The sequence below is a fragment of the Mya arenaria genome, chromosome 12 (genome assembly GCF_026914265.1).
Source record: "Mya arenaria isolate MELC-2E11 chromosome 12, ASM2691426v1".
NCBI lineage: Eukaryota > Metazoa > Mollusca > Bivalvia > Myida > Myidae > Mya > Mya arenaria.
In genome coordinates this window covers 30,490,826-30,508,520 of record NC_069133.1, presented here as the reverse complement: position 1 = coordinate 30,508,520, position 17,695 = coordinate 30,490,826, and the positions used below count along the sequence as shown (strand labels likewise).

Here is a 17,695-nt window from a genome sequence, read left to right as displayed (position 1 = left end):
TTAGAAATTGGTAAAGGTTTTGCATGCAAGCACAGATAGGTTAATATCTCAGCAACTACTTGAGGTCTTGCATTGAGACTTTATACAGTTGCATTCAACCATCCAACCTACTTAATTAACCAAGTTAGATAACTCCTGTTTGCATTTAATGCTAATAATAGGCCTTTATTACTCAACTTAGAAATTCTGGTTAAGGTTTTGCGTGCTACCACACATCGGTTAATATCTCAGCAACTTCTTGAGGTTTTGCATTGAGGCTTGATGCAATGATACTCAACCATCCAACCTACTTAATTAACCAAGTAAGATAACTCTTGTTAGCATTTAATGCAAATAATTGCTCTTTATTATTCGACTTCAAAATTCTGGTTAAGGTTTTGCGTGCAAGCACACATAGGTTAAAATACATCATGTATTGCATTGAAACTTTACACACATGCTCCCAACCATTTAACCTTCTTCTTTAATCAAGTAAGATAACTCTATCTTTCATATTATATAATTTCTGCCCCTTTATTATGCGACTTAGAAATGCTGGTTAAGGTCTTGCATGTAAGCACACATAGGATAATATCTCAGCAATTACTCTTGCATTGAGACTTTATACAATGGTATTCAACCACCCAACGTAATTGAATAACCAAGTTAGATAACCGTATTTTGCAAATAATGGCCATTTATTATTAGACTAAAAAATTCTGGTTAAAATGTTCCATGTAAATACATTTATGTTAATATCTCAGCACATCATGTATTGCATTGAAATCTAATCTAACAGTGATCCATGCATGTTTCGCCAAAACTTTTCAATCCTTACACTGAAATGCGGAGGAATAGTCGAGCGCGCTGTCTCTGTGACAGCTCTTGTTTTATTGTTATTTATTGTTTTAAAATCATTGATGGTACCAACTTTAAACTTCATGGACTTATTCACAGTAAATTGTGATTTTTTGTGCAAGTTATATAAAATCCAACCAAAATATTAATATAAGAGTTTTGCCCTTTGTATCTTTTTAAATAAATACATATTTGTCATGTATTTAAAAAACTGGACATATAATAGTTCCACCTATGGTGTATGGAAGGGCAGACAGGCACCATCCAGTATGTAGTCCGATCAATTACTTTATAACCCTTTGTCCAATCATGACCAAATTTGGTCTGAATGTGTATGAACGTGTTTAATAATTAGCAAAATTGCTGTAGTTACCCGAGAGTTATTGCGCTTTTATCATAGAAATTACCTAAAATTGCTCTTGTCCTATCAATAACTTTTTAAGCATTTGTCCAACCATCACAAAATTTGGTGAGAATGTGAATGGGCATAATTCATCACAGAAACCAAATCACTGTTATTGCCCTTATCAACTAGTCTATAGCACAAAGTTTTACTGAGGTGAGCGATATAGGGCCATTTTGGCCCTCTTGTTTATGCTTTCAAGATCCATAATCTAGGCATGCATGGGCCGATCTGGCTGGTTTTTATAAGGAACCGAGCTTTAATGGATATCTAAATACTGTACAAGTTTCATCGAGATACAATCAAATCTGAAGACTGTATCGTGTTCACAAGCAATTGTTTGCAGACGCACGAACGCACATACTACGTACACATTACCATCGCATAAGCTCTTCTTGCCTTTGGCCAGTAGAGCTAATAATTATGCCCCCCTTCGAAGAAGAGGGGTATATTGCTTTGCACAGGCATGTCGGTATGTCGGTCGGTCGGTCGGTCGGTCGGTCCGTCGGTAGACCAAAGCTTGTCCGAGTGATAACTCAACAATTCCTGGACGTATGGTAATCAAACTTCACATGAAGGTTGGGCCTGACCAGTAGATGACCCCTATTGATTTTGGGGGTCATTGGGTCAAAGGTCAAGGTCACAGTGACCTTTAATGGTAAAATAATTTAAAGCTTGTCCGAGTGATAACTCAACAATGCCTGCACCCATGGCCCTCAAACTTGACATGGAGGTCGGGCCTGACCAGTAGATGACCCCTATTGTTTTTGGGGGTCATCAGGCCAAAGGTCAAGGTCACAGTGACCTTGAATGGTAAAAGGTTGTCCGAGTGATAACGTGACAATGCCTGCACCCATGGCCCTCAAACTTGACTTGGAGATTGGGCCTGACCAGTAGCTGACCCCTATTGTTTTTTTGGCTCAATGGGTCAAAGGTCAAGGTCACAGTGACCTTGAATGGTAAAAGGTTGTTCGAGTGATAACTCAACAATGCCTGCACCCATGGCCCTTAAACTTGACTTGGTGGTTAGGCCTGACCAGTAGATGACCCCTATTGTTTTTGGGGGTCATTGGGCGAAAGGTCAAGGTCACAGTGACCTTTAATGGTAAAAGGTTGTCCAATTGATAACTCAACAATGCCTGCACCCATGGCCCTCAAACTTGACATGGAGGTTGGGCCTGACCAGTAGATGACCCCTATTGATTTTAGGGGTCAAAGGTCAAGGTCACAGTGACCTTGAAAACAAACTCGACAATTCTTGGACCTATGGTCATCGAACTTGACATGAAGGTTGGGCCTGCCCAGTAGATGACCCCTATTGACTTTGGGGGTCATCAGGCCAAGGTCAATGTCACAGTAACCTTTAACGCAAAAAAGTTAACAAATCTTCCCCCACTGATATCTCAACAATGCCTGAACCTATGATCATTAAAGTTGACATGGATGTTAAGCCTGACCAGTAGATCACCCTTATTGATTTTAGGATTCATAGAGCCAAAGGTCAAGGTCACAGTGATCTTGAATGGTAAAAGGTTGTCCGAGTGATAACTCAACAATGCCTGAAACCATGGCCTTCAAACTTGACTTGGAGTTGCATCTGACTTGTAGATGACCCCTTATGATTTAAGGGGTCATCGGGTCAAAGGTCAAGGTCACAGTGACCTTGATCGAAAAAAACTTGTCTTGTGATAACTTGACAATGCCTGCACCCATGGCCCTCAAACTTGACATTTAGGTTTCTGGTGACCAGCTGATGACTCTGGATTTTGAGTTCATAGAGTCAAAGGTCATGACGGTCATAACACACTTTATCCTCACACTTTAATGGTCATAATCTTAAAACAGCAACAAATCAGCTGTCATTTCGGTCCATGCATATTTCATTCAATTGTCCATATAATCCTGACAACATGGCGCTCAGGGGGGGCATAATGTTTGACAAACATCTCTTGTTATTTCTTATATACATCATCTCCTCCGTCTGATTGGTCTATGTCTGGTGTCTGTCTATAATAACAATAACTATTGCTCATATACATTATCTCCTCTGTCTATATGGCCTAGTGGTTAAGGCGTCCCCCTACAGAGTGGAAGGTCGTGAGTTCCATCCATGGCCACATCATACCAGAAAAGTTAACAGTTGGTTCAAGTTGCACCCTTGCATGGCGCTCGGCATTTAAAGGGTAGTACTTGGAAAAGTGAAATACTCAGTACTGGTTTAACCCAGGAAAGTTGTACCCCGTATATCAGTGCTTTACACCGAGCATGTAAAAGAACCAAGGGTCTCTGAAAAGAGCTAGGGTATCGCACCTGGACTTCCTTGGTATCCCAACACTGTATTTTCTGCGTGCTGTCTTCAGCAAAAAAAAGGACCCCGTTGGGAAAATAGTGCTTGCACTTTCATGGGTTATCCTTGACCACAAGGTCTAAAGAAAAACATACACCCACAACCTCCTGGACAATTTTAATGAAACTTCAGAGGAATGCTTCTTTGGTGGTGCCCTTTCAAAATTGTTCAAAGAAATGAATTACATGCAGAACTCTAGTTGCACACTAAAGGAAAAGCATAAAAAATCTTCTTTACAAAAACCATGAGGCATAGAGCTTAGATCTCTGGTTTGTTGCATTGTCTAGTGAGTGGTCATCTTCCATCTTTGCTCATATTATGTTTTGTGTCACAAGTTTCTTACATACTTATATATGGAAATCTTCTTGTCTAAAACTTGATATTTTGAATTTATCATCATATAGTGGTCCTCCATCAAGTTTGTTTAAATCATGGCATTGGAGTAAAAATTGGCCCCACTACCAGGGGTAGCAAGTTTCCTATAGACTCATATAAGAAACACATTTTGTGAAAATCTGAAACAGCCCCCACAAGAAGGTGAAAAAGCATGTGGACAATCAACCATGAATACTGTTATAACCCAATAGTTACTTCCAGGGTACTTTGTTTTATATAGTTAAAGTAATTATTATATTTCTGTATTTTGTAGTAGTGCAGTTTTTAGCTAGGTTTGACATATAGTGACCAGCTTGGTATATAGAAGAGTTTATGGAGACCTTTTTAGGATTGCGTTTCAGGCCCCTTAAGGATCAAAGTCAAGGTCAAAGGTACTGTTAATAGAAAAAATGGTTGGTATTGAATAACTTAAGTAAGGGTCGACATATTGCAAGCAAACTTGGTATATTTAAAGAGTTTATAGAGACCTTTCATGAGATTGTGTAATTGGCCCCCCAGAGTTATGGTCACTGTTTACTTTTTAACTTGATTTTTTTATTGCTTTTGACAGGCACATACATCATTATTGTAGTCACTTCTAAGTCAAACCAGCGTAGTCAAGCGCGCTGTCTTACGACAGCTCTTGTTTACTTAATAATTAATTTAATAATTGAACTAGACCATTGTATACAGAACTGTACACAATCCTATATTTTGCTTAGATAGTTATAACATCTTATTTAAACATGAATTAATGTGTTTCTTGTCAAGGGCCGGCAGCAATGCAAAAATCGATTGAAGGACCAAAATTTAAAATGTTTAAAAAAACAACTTCTATTTAGTTTTGAGGCTCATTATTTAACCAGTATGATTCATATATCCGTTGCAACATAAAAAGCTGTAATTAGGAGTGGAGCAATTTTACGAAAGAATATTTTTATAAAAAATTTCATCCACTATTTTTCATTATTTTTTTGAATAACTTTTTTATTTGACAAGATGTCAGTGTGTGGGAAACTGTATTAAGTCTGTCAGTGTGCAGGCAACTGAACAAAGTCCAGTCAGTGTGCAGGCAACTGAACAAAGTCCTGTTAGTGTGCAGGCAACTGTATTAAGTCCTGTCAGTGTGCAGGCAACTGTATTAAGTCTGTCAGTGTGCAGGCAACTGAACAAAGTCCTGTTAGTGTACAGGCAACTGAACAAAGTCCTGTCAGTGTACAGGCAACTGAACAAAGACCTGTCAGTGTGCAGGCAACTGAACAATGTCCTGTCAGTGTGCAGGCAACTGTATTAAGTCTGTCAGTGTGCAGGCAACTGTATTAAGTCTGTCAGTGTGCAGGCAACTGAACAAATACCTGTCAGTGCTCAGGCAACTGTATTAAGTCTGTCAGTGTGCAGGCAACTGAACAAAGTCCTGTTAGTGTACAGGCAACTGAACAAAGTCCTGTCAGTGTACAGGCAACTGTATTAAGTCCTGTCAGTGTGCAGGCAACTGTATTAAGTCTGTCAGTGTGCAGGCAACTGAACAAAGTCCTGTTAGTGTACAGGCAACTGAACAAAGTCCTGTCAGTGTACAGGCAACTGAACAAAGACCTGTCAGTGTGCAGGCAACTGAACAATGTCCTGTCAGTGTGCAGGCAACTGTATTAAGTCTGTCAGTGTGCAGGCAACTGTATTAAGTCTGTCAGTTTGCAGGCAACTGCACAAAGTCCTGTTAGTGAACAGGCAACTGAACAATGTCCTGTCAGTGTGCAGGCAACTGTATTAAGTCTGTCAGTGTGCAGGCAACTGTATTAAGTCTGTCAGTTTGCAGGCAACTGCACAAAGTCCTGTTAGTGAACAGGCAACTGCACAAAGTCCTGTCAGTGTGTAGGCAACTTATCTGACGATGCCAGTGAGCAAGAATTCCTGTCAGTGTGCAGGAAGAACTTCTGTCAGACTGCAGGCAAGGTGTCTTGTCAAGATGCAGGCAAGAAGTCCTGTCTGTGTGCAGTCAACTTATTTGACAACGCCAGTGAGCAAGAATTCCTGTCAGAGTGCAGGCAAGGAATCTTGTCAAGATGCAGGCAAGAAGTCCTGTCAGTGTGCAGTCAACTTATCTGACAACGCCAGTGAGCAAGAATTCCTGTCAGAGTGCAGGCAAGGAGTCTGGACACAATGCAGGCAAGAAGTCCTGTCAGAGTGCAGTCAACTTATCTGACAACGCCAGTGAGCAAGAATTCCTGTCAGAGTGCAGGCAAGGAGTCTGGACACAATGCAGGCAAGAAGTCCTGTCAGTGTGCAGTCAACTTATCTGACAACGCCAGTGAGCAAGAATTCCTGTCAGAGTGCAGGCAAGGAGTCTGGACACAATGCAGGCAAGAAGTCCTGTCAGAGTGCAGGCAACTTATCTGACAAAGCCAGTGAGCAAGAATTCCTGTCAGAGTGCAGGCAAGGAGTCTGGACACAATTCAGACAAGAAGTCCTGTCAGTGTGCAGTCAACTTATCTGACAATGCCAGTGAGCAAGAATTCCTGTCAGAGTGCAGGCAAGGAGTCTGGACACAATGCAGGCAAAAAGTCCTGTCAGAGTGCAGGCAACTTATCTGACAACGCCAGTGAGCAAGAATTCCTGTCAGAGTGCAGGCAAGGGGTCTGGACACAATGCAGGCAAGAATTCCTGTCAGAGTGCAGGCAACTTATCAGACAACACCAGTGAGCAAGAATTCCTGTCAGTGTGCAGGAAGAAGTTCTGTCAGAGTGCAGGCAAGGAGTCTTGTCAAGATGCAGGCAAGAAGTCCTGTCAGTGTGCAGTCAACTTATCTGACAACGCCAGTGAGCAAGAATTCCTGTCAGAGTGCAGGCAAGGAGTCTGGACACAATGCAGGCAAGAAGTCCTGTCAGAGTGCAGGCAACTTATCTGACAACGCCAGTGAGCAAGAATTCCTGTCAGAGTGCAGGCAAGGAGTCTGGACACAATGCAGGCAAGAAGTCCTGTCAGAGTGCAGTCAACTTATCTGACAACGCCAGTGAGCAAGAATTCCTGTCAGAGTGCAGGCAAGGAGGCAGGCTTAAACTATGCAGTCAAATACAAGCAGACATTGCAAAACTATCATTGTAATATTGATTTGCAATATAATACCAATTTGTCAGAATAAACGACTTGTGTGTTATTTTTACCATTGATGAAGACAGTCAATTTTATCATTGTGAAATATATTTGTCAAATAATACTGTACAGAATGTATGATTTTATTATTCATCAGAAGAATGTATGACTTTTTCAGAAAATAGAAATTTGACATGTTAAACTTTGTTTGATATTAATCTTAAATTGCACTACCATTAACCATCAAACTCATTTATTGTCATAAAAAAAAACAATGACAGGTTTAAAACTTTCACTCATATGAGTGATTAAGGGCCATCATAGCCTTCTTGTTTACACTACACACAACAGTTAAATGTGTGACCTTATCAGTGTGTGTACCACATGATAAATAACATCATATATGCTTTGTCGGAAGGCAGCATTTAGCTCAAAATGAACACTTAAATCAAAGATAACTTTTCTTTTACACCACCATTTCAAATGAAACAAAGGGCAGTCTATGCCACCCCGCATTTGTTTTATTAATGAAGTGTGATTAAGTCATTAGTTTCATCAAACACTTCGACAAACCTGTTTCCAAAATCATGTTTTGACAGTGCTCTGTCAGACGGCCGTATTGTGAAAAGGTTTGTCGAAGTGTTTAAAGAAATTAAACTCGCAATCAAACTCTGGTAAAATGCAGAAGGCAGGGCTCCGTAAGCGGCGTACACTGTTCTTTGTTTCATTTAAAATGGTGAAGAAATAGTGAAGTTATCTTTGTTTAAAGTCTTTTTTCAAATCAAAATATTGCCTTCCGACGTAGCATTTATGACGCAATTTATCACGTGGTATACACACACTGTTTATAAAATATGAGAGAATGAGCATTGTATTGTCTCAGCTTTGGGTCTTGTCAGTGTGCCATTATGTTTGAATTTGAATAACTCATTCCAAGAGGGCTCAATGTCTAAATTACTGTTATTATAAGTACATGTATTAGCTCATCAATGTACAATTTAAGATACTTCTATGTACACTGTAAGATTTTAGTACTTTAATTTGATAAAGTCATGTACTTAATACATCAACTGTTGAATGTGTGATATTGGATTTCAATCACTATTTAACTAAAAATGTAAATGAACCACTCCTGTATTATATAATACAAACACCACATAAATGTACAGCCAAATAATTGTACAATTTGGTGAATTTTTATTAGATCGCAAAATAGGTCCTACAGCACCTAAAGTGCTTGGAATATTTCACTTGGAATAATAAGAATTTACAAATCCTGTGAAAAGTGAAATGATTGCATTGAATTCCAGCATTGAATGGCACACTAAAGTGCAAATAAGAACACTGTGGATGTTTTCACAAATCTATGTGATATATTTGTTGTGCTGATGATCAATTATAATCCACAACTGATCGGAAAGGCCTACGTCGACAACAATCGATAGTGAAATTTGAACAATCAATTATAAAAACAAGGGACATAACTGCTAACGACTAATTCACTTATTTCTGGTTAATGCTAGTTTAGGTTGAAATGTTAATGTGTAATTATGTTAAGTTATGTACTCATATTCTTATCAAGTCAATAAGTCACTACCTTATTACAAATTTTCTTTGTAATTCTACTGCTAAAGGATTAGTTCTTAACTTCTCATGTTTGTGGTTTATAAGTGATTTTTAGCTCTACTGGCCAAGGGCCAGAAGATCATATGCGATGATAATGTGTACGTAGTATGTGCCTCCGTGCGTCTGTAAACAATTACTTGTGAACACTATACAGTCTTCAGTTTTGATTTTATCTCGATGAAACTTGTTCAGTATTTGGATATCCATTAGAGCTCGGTTCCTTTCGAAAACCAGCCAGATCCGCCCATGCATGCCTAGATTATGGGCCTTGAAAGTATAAAAAAATCCGTGCGTCTGTAAACAATTGCTTGTGAACACTATACAGTCTTCAGTTTTGATTGTATCTCGATGAAACTTGTACAATATTAAGATATCCATTAACGCTCAGTTCCTTTTGAAAACCAGCCAGATCCTAGATTATGGGTCTTGAAAAAATAAAAAATATACTATTTTTAGCCAAGTCTTCATGAGCGAAGTCTATTTTTAGCTAAGTTTACATGTAAAGTCACAATTTATTGTAAATGTTTGTTCAAATTATACCCCTGGGGTCATTAATGGCCACGCCCCCCAGTTCACAGGTTTGGTATACTTAAATTGGGGAATGTTAAAAACCTTTTTGTCTGAAACAGCTATGCAGATCCTTGCTATTTTGAACAAGGCTTAATTTAGTGGTCCACTACCATGGTTGTTCAATTATGCCCCTTAGGTCAAAACTGGCACTGCCCCAGATGTCACAAGTTTCCTAGAGACTTACTTAAGAAATATTTTCAAATTCTTCTTGTTTCCAACCACAAGGCCCATACCTTTGATATTTGTTGTGGAGCATCATATGATGACCGTCTAGCAAAACATTTCAAATTATGCCCCTTGGGAAAAGTTGGCCCCACCCCATTTGACTTACTTTTTAATTTTTAAAGCTACAGCAATGAAATTTTGACCATGTGTACAGTTTTGCAAACGAGCATCAATGTTGTTCTCTGATGTCCTTGACTTTTACCTTTTGACCAACTTTTTTACCAGGTTTTCACATAGTGAAACCAGGTTATTAGAATGACAAACGTCGTTGTTTAGGCAGGCGGGCGGGCGAGCGGATGGGCGGCGTCAAACTCACCTATGAAACTGAATACCTTTAGTTAGGGATGACATATCTTGACTAAACTTGGTCTATAGGAAGAGTTTATGGAGACCTTTCATGGGATTGCCTTTGGGGTCCCTAGGTTCAAGGTCAAGGTCACTGTTACTAAAAATAGAAAAACAGTTGAAACTGAATAACTTTAGTAAGGGTTGACATATCTTGACCAAACTTGGTCTATAGAAAGAGTTAATGGGTACCTTTCATGGGATTGCGTTTGGGGTTGCTAGGGTCAAGGTCACTGTTACTAAAAATAGAAAAACAGTTGAAACTGAAAATCTTTAGTTAGGGTTGACATATCTTGACCAAACTTGGTCTATAGGAAGAGTTTATGGATACTTTTATGGGATTGCATTTGGGGTGCCTAGGGTCAAGGTCAAGGTCACTGTTACTAAAAATAGAAAAATAGTTGAAACTGAATAACTTTAGTCAGGGTCCACATATCTTGACCAAACCAGGTATAAAGGAAGACTTTATGGATACCTTTCATGGGATTGCGTTTGGGGTCCCTAGATTCAAGGTCAAGGTCACTGTTACTAAAAATAGAAAAATGGTTGAAACTGAATAACTTAAGTTAGGGTTGACATATCCTGACCAAACTTAGTATAAAGGAAGTCTTTATGGATACCTTTCAATTGATTGCATTTGGGGTCCCTAGGGTCTAGGTCACTGTTACTAAAAAAGAAAAAAGACACAGGCTGAAGTTCTTCTGTCAATCATTAAAAACCTGGTTTCGTTGCATTGCAGCGTTTCTTGTTTATTTTTAAAGCTACAGAAATGAAATTTCGACCATCAGTACAGTTTTGAAAGCAAATATTTTTTACCCTCAGATTACCTTTACTTGGCACATATTAAAATAGTTCATGCAACTAATCTGCTTACAACACTTTCTGTCCTCAGATGTTGAATGTGCAGCGTATTCAGCTTACCCAAACACAAAAAGTGAACTATATATTTTTTGCCTATTACTCATACATACATGGTCTGGATATAAAATGACCACAAGAGCCATGCCAGTAGAGCATAGGCCCTCTTGTTAAAACATGTTACCGTTTACTTCTAACCATGTAAGAATTTAGTTTTCTCAGTTTTCTGAAAGAAACTGTTCTTGTAAAACAGAAACTGTTCTTGTAAAACATATAGAATATTCAACTGCTTGTTGTACTCATTACTGACTGATTATTAAAAAGAAATTGATTTCTCCCACCTCAGATAAGTAGATCCAATAATTTAACCATGCTAGAAATTCTTATCTTGCCCACGGGCGAAGATAAAATGCCCGCATAGTACTCCTTTTTAATGGTCACCACATTGTAATTACCTCCCTTGTTGAATACCGTCGTCTGTAGCTTCATAGAAACCTTGTCTCGTGGCAATATTTAGAATGCTAATTAATTATTTCTCGCTTCAAATGTCACCATAAAAAAGTTTTCACGCACCTTTCAAGAAATAATGCATCACTCTCCTTAGAACTATTTAATGACCGATTTGACTATTAACATAATCAGAATCATATTATATCCATGACAACCACGAATTATTGCATATCCATATGCATTTATTTTCATTAGGCACAAAAGAGTTCCAGCAAAAAATACATGTTTACTTAATTTTGTTTAACTGAGGTCGGAGAAAAAGCATCTGCCATAGCCGCTCGTATAAGATAAATTCATCCCAACCCTCGGGCAGGGTGTTTTGCGGAAACTCGGTAAACCTTGTTTCCGCTAAATACTCTACGCTTGGGTCGGAATGAACCTATCTTACACTCTCGGCCATGGAAGATACTTATAATCTTTCTTTGTGTTTATTTTACACATGTATACAATAGTAAATGCAAGACAAAAATTAGAGCCTGTGGTCTCATGTTCTGTAATAGTAACTTGTAAACACTAAACAATCGTCACTTTCTGAATAAATAATGTAATTTATACAAAGAAATCTACAAACAATATTGTAATGGAACATTGGTGCTTAAAACTGGTGCAAACACTGTATCTGTATGCCTTAAATATGATGACCAAAGATAATTCAATAATAATTGAATTGATTGATAATCGATCATTGATGGGTTTCATAAACCGATTATTGATAGTAATGTCCAATTCCCAACACTACACAGTGATATTATTGTACAACTGCACTCATTCATACATGATATTGACCTGAAAAAATATTATAATGAAATCTTATTTTCAACAGATGAAAAAGATAAGGGACTTCGAACACAAGTGTAAACCCTTACAAGAAAAAAACAAGAAGTTTCTTGAACGGAATATGGAACTTACGACGCTGAACAGAAACCTCAGGGAACAGATGCGTAATATTGCCGAGGAAAATAAGAAAATAGTAAGATCACTTGGATTAGTTTATAAACATTATCTTTACAGACTTTTCATAGGTTTATATGCAATTATTAGTTTCCAATTCAAGCTATTGTCATATGATAGCAATGTGAAGTTAAGTACACTGAAATAATTATAACTCTGGGACACTTTATTACAGAGTTATCACCCCTTGTTTATTTTGTATAATGCTAATGTTATATTTTTTTTACCCCCTCAGTAAATAGTATTTCTCTTCAACTAAGCTCCCGTAAAAGGGAAGTTTAAGGGAAAACAACATTTCTAGTTTAATCCCTGCTTATTTCAGTCACTTATTACAATGTTTAAAATTATGTTTACCATCATTCAAACTATGATAAGAAATATATATATTCACTTTTTAACCTATTCAGTCACGTCTTTGATGTCTGGCATTAACATTTGTCTTGTTTGGTAACACTCTTACACTTGTAATCTTGATGAAAAGTTGGATATTTGAGTTTGATGTCAACAGAGGGTTGTACTTCATAATATGGATGGGAACGCGATTTTGATCATTGTGGCGCTAACGTGAATAACGAGAAAAAGCGAGAATCAAATCGCGCACTCTTTTCCCCTTGATTTTTCATGGTATTTTCGAGCTTAAAACTTAGTTATTTGTTGTCAACATAAAAAAAAACACGTCAATTTCAGCAATAAACCCTCTGAAACACTATTTATTGACGTTTAGTTGATCATAACCTTTGAACGTGTGTTTAATTTACCGAAAGAATTGGTCAGCTGTTCGGCTTTTGGACTTTGGCAACTACGTTTGTATGACGGTAAGGTGCAAACATTTCTGGTCGATGATGTGAGGCGTTTTTGAAATAAAAACAGTATTATTTTATTTTTTTGAAACGAAAGAACATTGATCAGAATATGCTTGATCATGAAATGGTTGTTTATAACCGATATTTGTTAACATTCTGACAAACAACGAAGTAACCGAGACACCGTTTCCCAGTTTATCACGAGGAACATCCGGTGTTAAACTTCAACGTTTCTTGGTTTAAATTGTGGAATTTCAAGTGGTAAGTACAAATAAAATGTTATTTAATCATTAATGATTATTTTTAATCAGTATAACACAATCTACAAGCTTGATAAGTAATTTGACAGTACTTTCACATGGCAATCAAAGTAATTGTCAAAACCCGGAAGTGAATTCTGCGAATTGTTTTGTTGTTAGCAACCGATAATGACCGCCAAGGTTAAATGTTAAACGTTGTCACAGGCCTCGACGGTACCTTATGAAAAAGAATATATTCAAAATGATGATCCAGATTTTGCAAATGAACAACTTTAACTTGACAATCTTTATTATAAATGAATTTGTGCAGTCTTCTCAAAGTCAAAATATAAAAGATTCAGATGAAAGGTCAATTTTATGTTTGATAAATAATGATGATTTTGATTGTGAAATGAACAAGAGTCTGATAGTGGACATGATGTTTCTGAGACTAATTTCAACGACATAAAAAAATGTAAAATAGTTATGATGGTACTCTGAGAACTGAAGATGTCAAGGAGATTCAAAATGTAAACAAACTGCAGTGTGCATACTACTATCATTTGAATGTTACTGAATAACGGTTCGGATCACCTGTTTTCATAAAGTAAAATACTATTTGATTTTTTATTTGCTATCATTATTGTCTTTGAAGGTGCTGAACCATGTAGCCAAGATGTGCACTACCACTACTCATGGGATTTTGCCCAGCAAGTCCACTATCCACATCATGCCAACAAGTTGGGCCGATATATTTCGCCACCCCACAGAAGTGTCATGTGTTTCGCATGTGTGCCTTAGGTTCAGCTATGTTTTTATGGTAAGATGTCACTCTGAATTAAACATGGAGTAACAGAATAAGACAGATCTTATACAATAATGATGTACCTGTAAAAATTGTCTTTCCAAGTCAGAATTAATTTTTTAGGTTAGATTTTTTATGTTGTCAGCTTTGTATTCCTGTTCAAAAACTTTTACCTTGGCCATACTTAGAAATCCTTTTAAAAGATTCAACGTAAACAAGTTAAACACTCTTGATCTTAGCTTGGATTTTAAAAATGAATTTTAATTAGAAATAAAGATCTGTAAAAGTAATACAGCTATCTGTTTGTGTCATTTTGGGTTGTCTACATTATCTTCTTGCTGACTATTTCAGTACAATTTTATTATTATTTGTGAAATCAAATAAAGGGGCTATACACCATATGATGAAATAGCGGGAAAAAAAGAAGAAAATTGTCGAAAACTGACATAAACTTGGTATCAATGAGTACAATGCATTGAAACTAACTACATGTAACTGAAGTACCACATAGTTTACAATTATATATTTACAGTTTTTTCGTATTGTACCATTAAAAAAGATTACTAGGTATGTATACCTAGTAGAATTCATTTGTATGCGTGATTGGCTTGTCGATGTTATCACCTGATATTACCAAGTTAGGTATATAGCTTAGATATTCCAAAGGTTTAGAGTAAGCCTTCGTAGCACATTAGATACAACATTGGACTGCAATTTTGGTGAATCCGGATCGAACATTTACATTTTGGTATTTTTTTTACAATTATGATATCAAAGAGTAAAACATTTTATTAAATAATTGTCCTGAGATTTGTTACAGAAAAAAACTGTTTTTGGTGCCAATCTGGTGTATAGTCCCTTTAACAATAGTTAACATTTATTTGTACAGGAAAGTAGACATTTTATCTGGTGGACGAGGCCGAATTGCCGGGGAAAGGAAGTGACAGTGTCGTGAGCCTGGCCCACCACTACTTTCAGCACTATGGTGTCGGTGAAAAACATGCTGAGGTATTTAGTGCTTCACCCATTTAAATTATCTATAGAATTTTAATGGATTAAAGGTTCTAACAGCTTATGCAAACTTTATCCTTATTGCTGAGAAGAGATTATGAGAATCAATAGTGAATATAAAAGATGATGAAACTTAACATATTTTACACCATGAAACACATTCTTACTCAGATTTTTTTTTCCATTTCACATTCGATGATTGATAACGATTGGATATTTGGATTCAACCATGGCTTATGAAATGTGTCCATCAATATAACATTGCTTTCTTCATGTACTGCATATAGCTTAAAAAAGAAAAAAAATGTATTAAATTTTCCAGGTTTATTTCGATAATGCTGTCGGCCAAAACAAGAACAATGCTGTGCTTTGGTATGCCATGTGACCTGTAATGACAGGTAAGTTTTCTTATCTGTTAATTATTGTTTGTCTGATTTTTTAGGACAAATGCACTGTCTTTTGAAATCAATCACATCATTGATATCTGCGATTGGTGCTTTAATTTTAAAGGATGCAGAACTGGATGAAGTTAAAGTGTAGTTGGCAGTAATTTGATATGAGGAATATGTTAACTAAATAAACATATGTTAACACTCCATTATTGTAAGATTTATATGTCTTGAAAACTTTATTATACCCTAGTTAAAATCATTTGCTTAGTTATATTTTTTGTGAATATAGATAAGTTTTATTTACACTAAACAGATCTTCCAACAATTTTCAGGATTGCATGAGAGTGTAACACTAAACACTATGTTGGCTGGGCACACCAAATTTGCTCCTGACTGTCACTTCGGCAACTGGAAGGTCCAGTGGCGATGTTGTAATGCCGAGAATCTTCAAGAAATTGCCCACACTGTTTTCACCTCTTCAAAGTCCGGCCACAACATCCCACACTTGGTTTATGACCCTCAACAGCCAATCACAGTTCACAGTTGGAAATCATTCCTAGATACATATTTCAAAACTCTAAAGAATATTACCAAATACCACCATTTCTATGTATCAAAACATAAACCAGGAGTTTAGTATGCAAAGAGTTTGTAGATTCCTCAGAAAATGAAGTTATTCTTTTGAGGATGAGTCCAGAATGTGGTGTTTTGCCTGAAATAAAGCACGCAACGTGCCTAGATGCTGAACGTCAATCGTACCTTCAATATTCTTTTGGTCCATTCTTTAGATCTGAGTCATCAAGATCTGCAGTATGCCCTAAACCAACTGTGTAAAGTCGAAGTTTACTCATTTGTTGGTGAAATGTCGATTGTAGATCAAATGTTTGTGGCAAATATGAAAGAAATGAGTAAAAAATGGCTTATCACATGTAACCATAGCAACAGGCTGTTGTTTTATGTAGTTCTTTTATGTCATTTTGTACATATAATGAGCAATGTGTACTCTTTGTGTCTATGAATTAGTTTATGTGTTAGCTATAACAGACAGTTAAGTTAGTATTTCGGCATGGACACTGCATTTAAAATAAGAACATTTTTAGTGGACATTGTTTTCAAACTGGCTTACCAATGTGTAACAGAATGATCCATATCTTTTGATTTCTTTGTACAAAAATGACTAGAAACTTTAGTTTTTATACCTAAGATACTTGGTATCATTTACATGCCAATAACTTAAAACGCATTGTATATTGAGAACACATTATTTGTGGCAGACTTTGAAAATGATTGGAAATAGCATTTTCATTAGTAACCATAGCAAAGATTTTTGCTTTGACCTTTGTGGCCAATTTCTATGTCATTATAGACATTAGCAATGTGTACTTGCTATTTTAATGTTGAAGTTTATGTAACACTAGTAAAGATAAGTGATATATTTAAACAGGTATCTTGACATATATATAATATTTAAAATAAGAACAGTTTTGTTCACATTGTTTTTTATCCCTGTGTTTCATAATGTTTCATATGTTTTATAACTTTTGTGAAATTTAACGTGAAACTTTAGAGTTAATTTCTGTAAATACTTAGTATCATAAAAATGTCAATAACATATAAATAAAAAAAAAATTATGCGGACTTTCAAAAATGATTGGTAATAGCATTTTCATAAGTAACCATAGCAACTGAATTTTGCTTTGACCTTTGTTGTAAGTTTCTTTATCATTATGGACATTAGCAATGTATACTTGTTATTTTCCTTTTGTAGTGAATGTGATACTAGTAAAGATAGTTTTATATATTAATATTTTGACTTGTGTACTTCATTCAAAATAAGAACAGATTTAGCGAACATTTCGTTCAAATTGTGTTAAAGCTCTCTGTTACGAAATGTTCCATATCCATTGTTGTTTTTTTAATATTTGACTGACTAGTTCAGATTTTATTTCTGCAATTGCTTGGTATCATAAAAATGTCAATAACTTAAAACACAACTTTATGAAAAACATTATTTTTTGAGAAACATTTAGAAAATGAGTGAAAATGGCATTATCAATAGTTACCATAGCAACCAAATGCACTTATGAACTTTTCGTTAACTTTTGTAATCAAACTATGAGTGCTTATTGTTTCTATGCTAAAACTTATATGTTACATGTAAATAGTCCTTGACATGATACTTATCTGACATGGATATTTCATTCTAAATAAACACATTAGACCATACATTTTGTTCATTTCGATTTCTACACCCGTGTTACGAAAAGTACTATATTTTTTTAGTTTTTGTGAATTTTGACTTGAAACTTTG

The 17,695-nt window shown here is 36.3% G+C and overlaps 1 protein-coding gene and 1 long non-coding RNA gene across 3 annotated transcripts in view; both read left to right on the top strand.

Annotated features, from left to right (window-relative positions):
* Window positions 1-17,695, top strand: part of LOC128210598 (golgin subfamily B member 1-like) — a 234,999-nt gene that overhangs the window by 39,590 nt on the left and 177,714 nt on the right. The window contains exon 5 of the mRNA XM_052914948.1: window positions 12,007-12,153. Within this exon, the coding sequence (XP_052770908.1) occupies window positions 12,007-12,153 (147 nt within the window). The remainder of the gene's footprint in view (window positions 1-12,006; window positions 12,154-17,695) is intronic.
* LOC128211305 (uncharacterized) lies at window positions 12,190-17,610 on the top strand. Of its 2 annotated transcripts, XR_008257263.1 has the most exons (5): window positions 12,190-13,198; window positions 13,832-13,996; window positions 14,871-14,989; window positions 15,315-15,390; window positions 15,717-17,610. It is a non-coding gene; the product is annotated as an uncharacterized LOC128211305 (long non-coding RNA). The 2 variants fall into 2 exon arrangements; XR_008257264.1 differs by lacking the exon at window positions 13,832-13,996 and having other exon boundaries at window positions 12,194-13,198.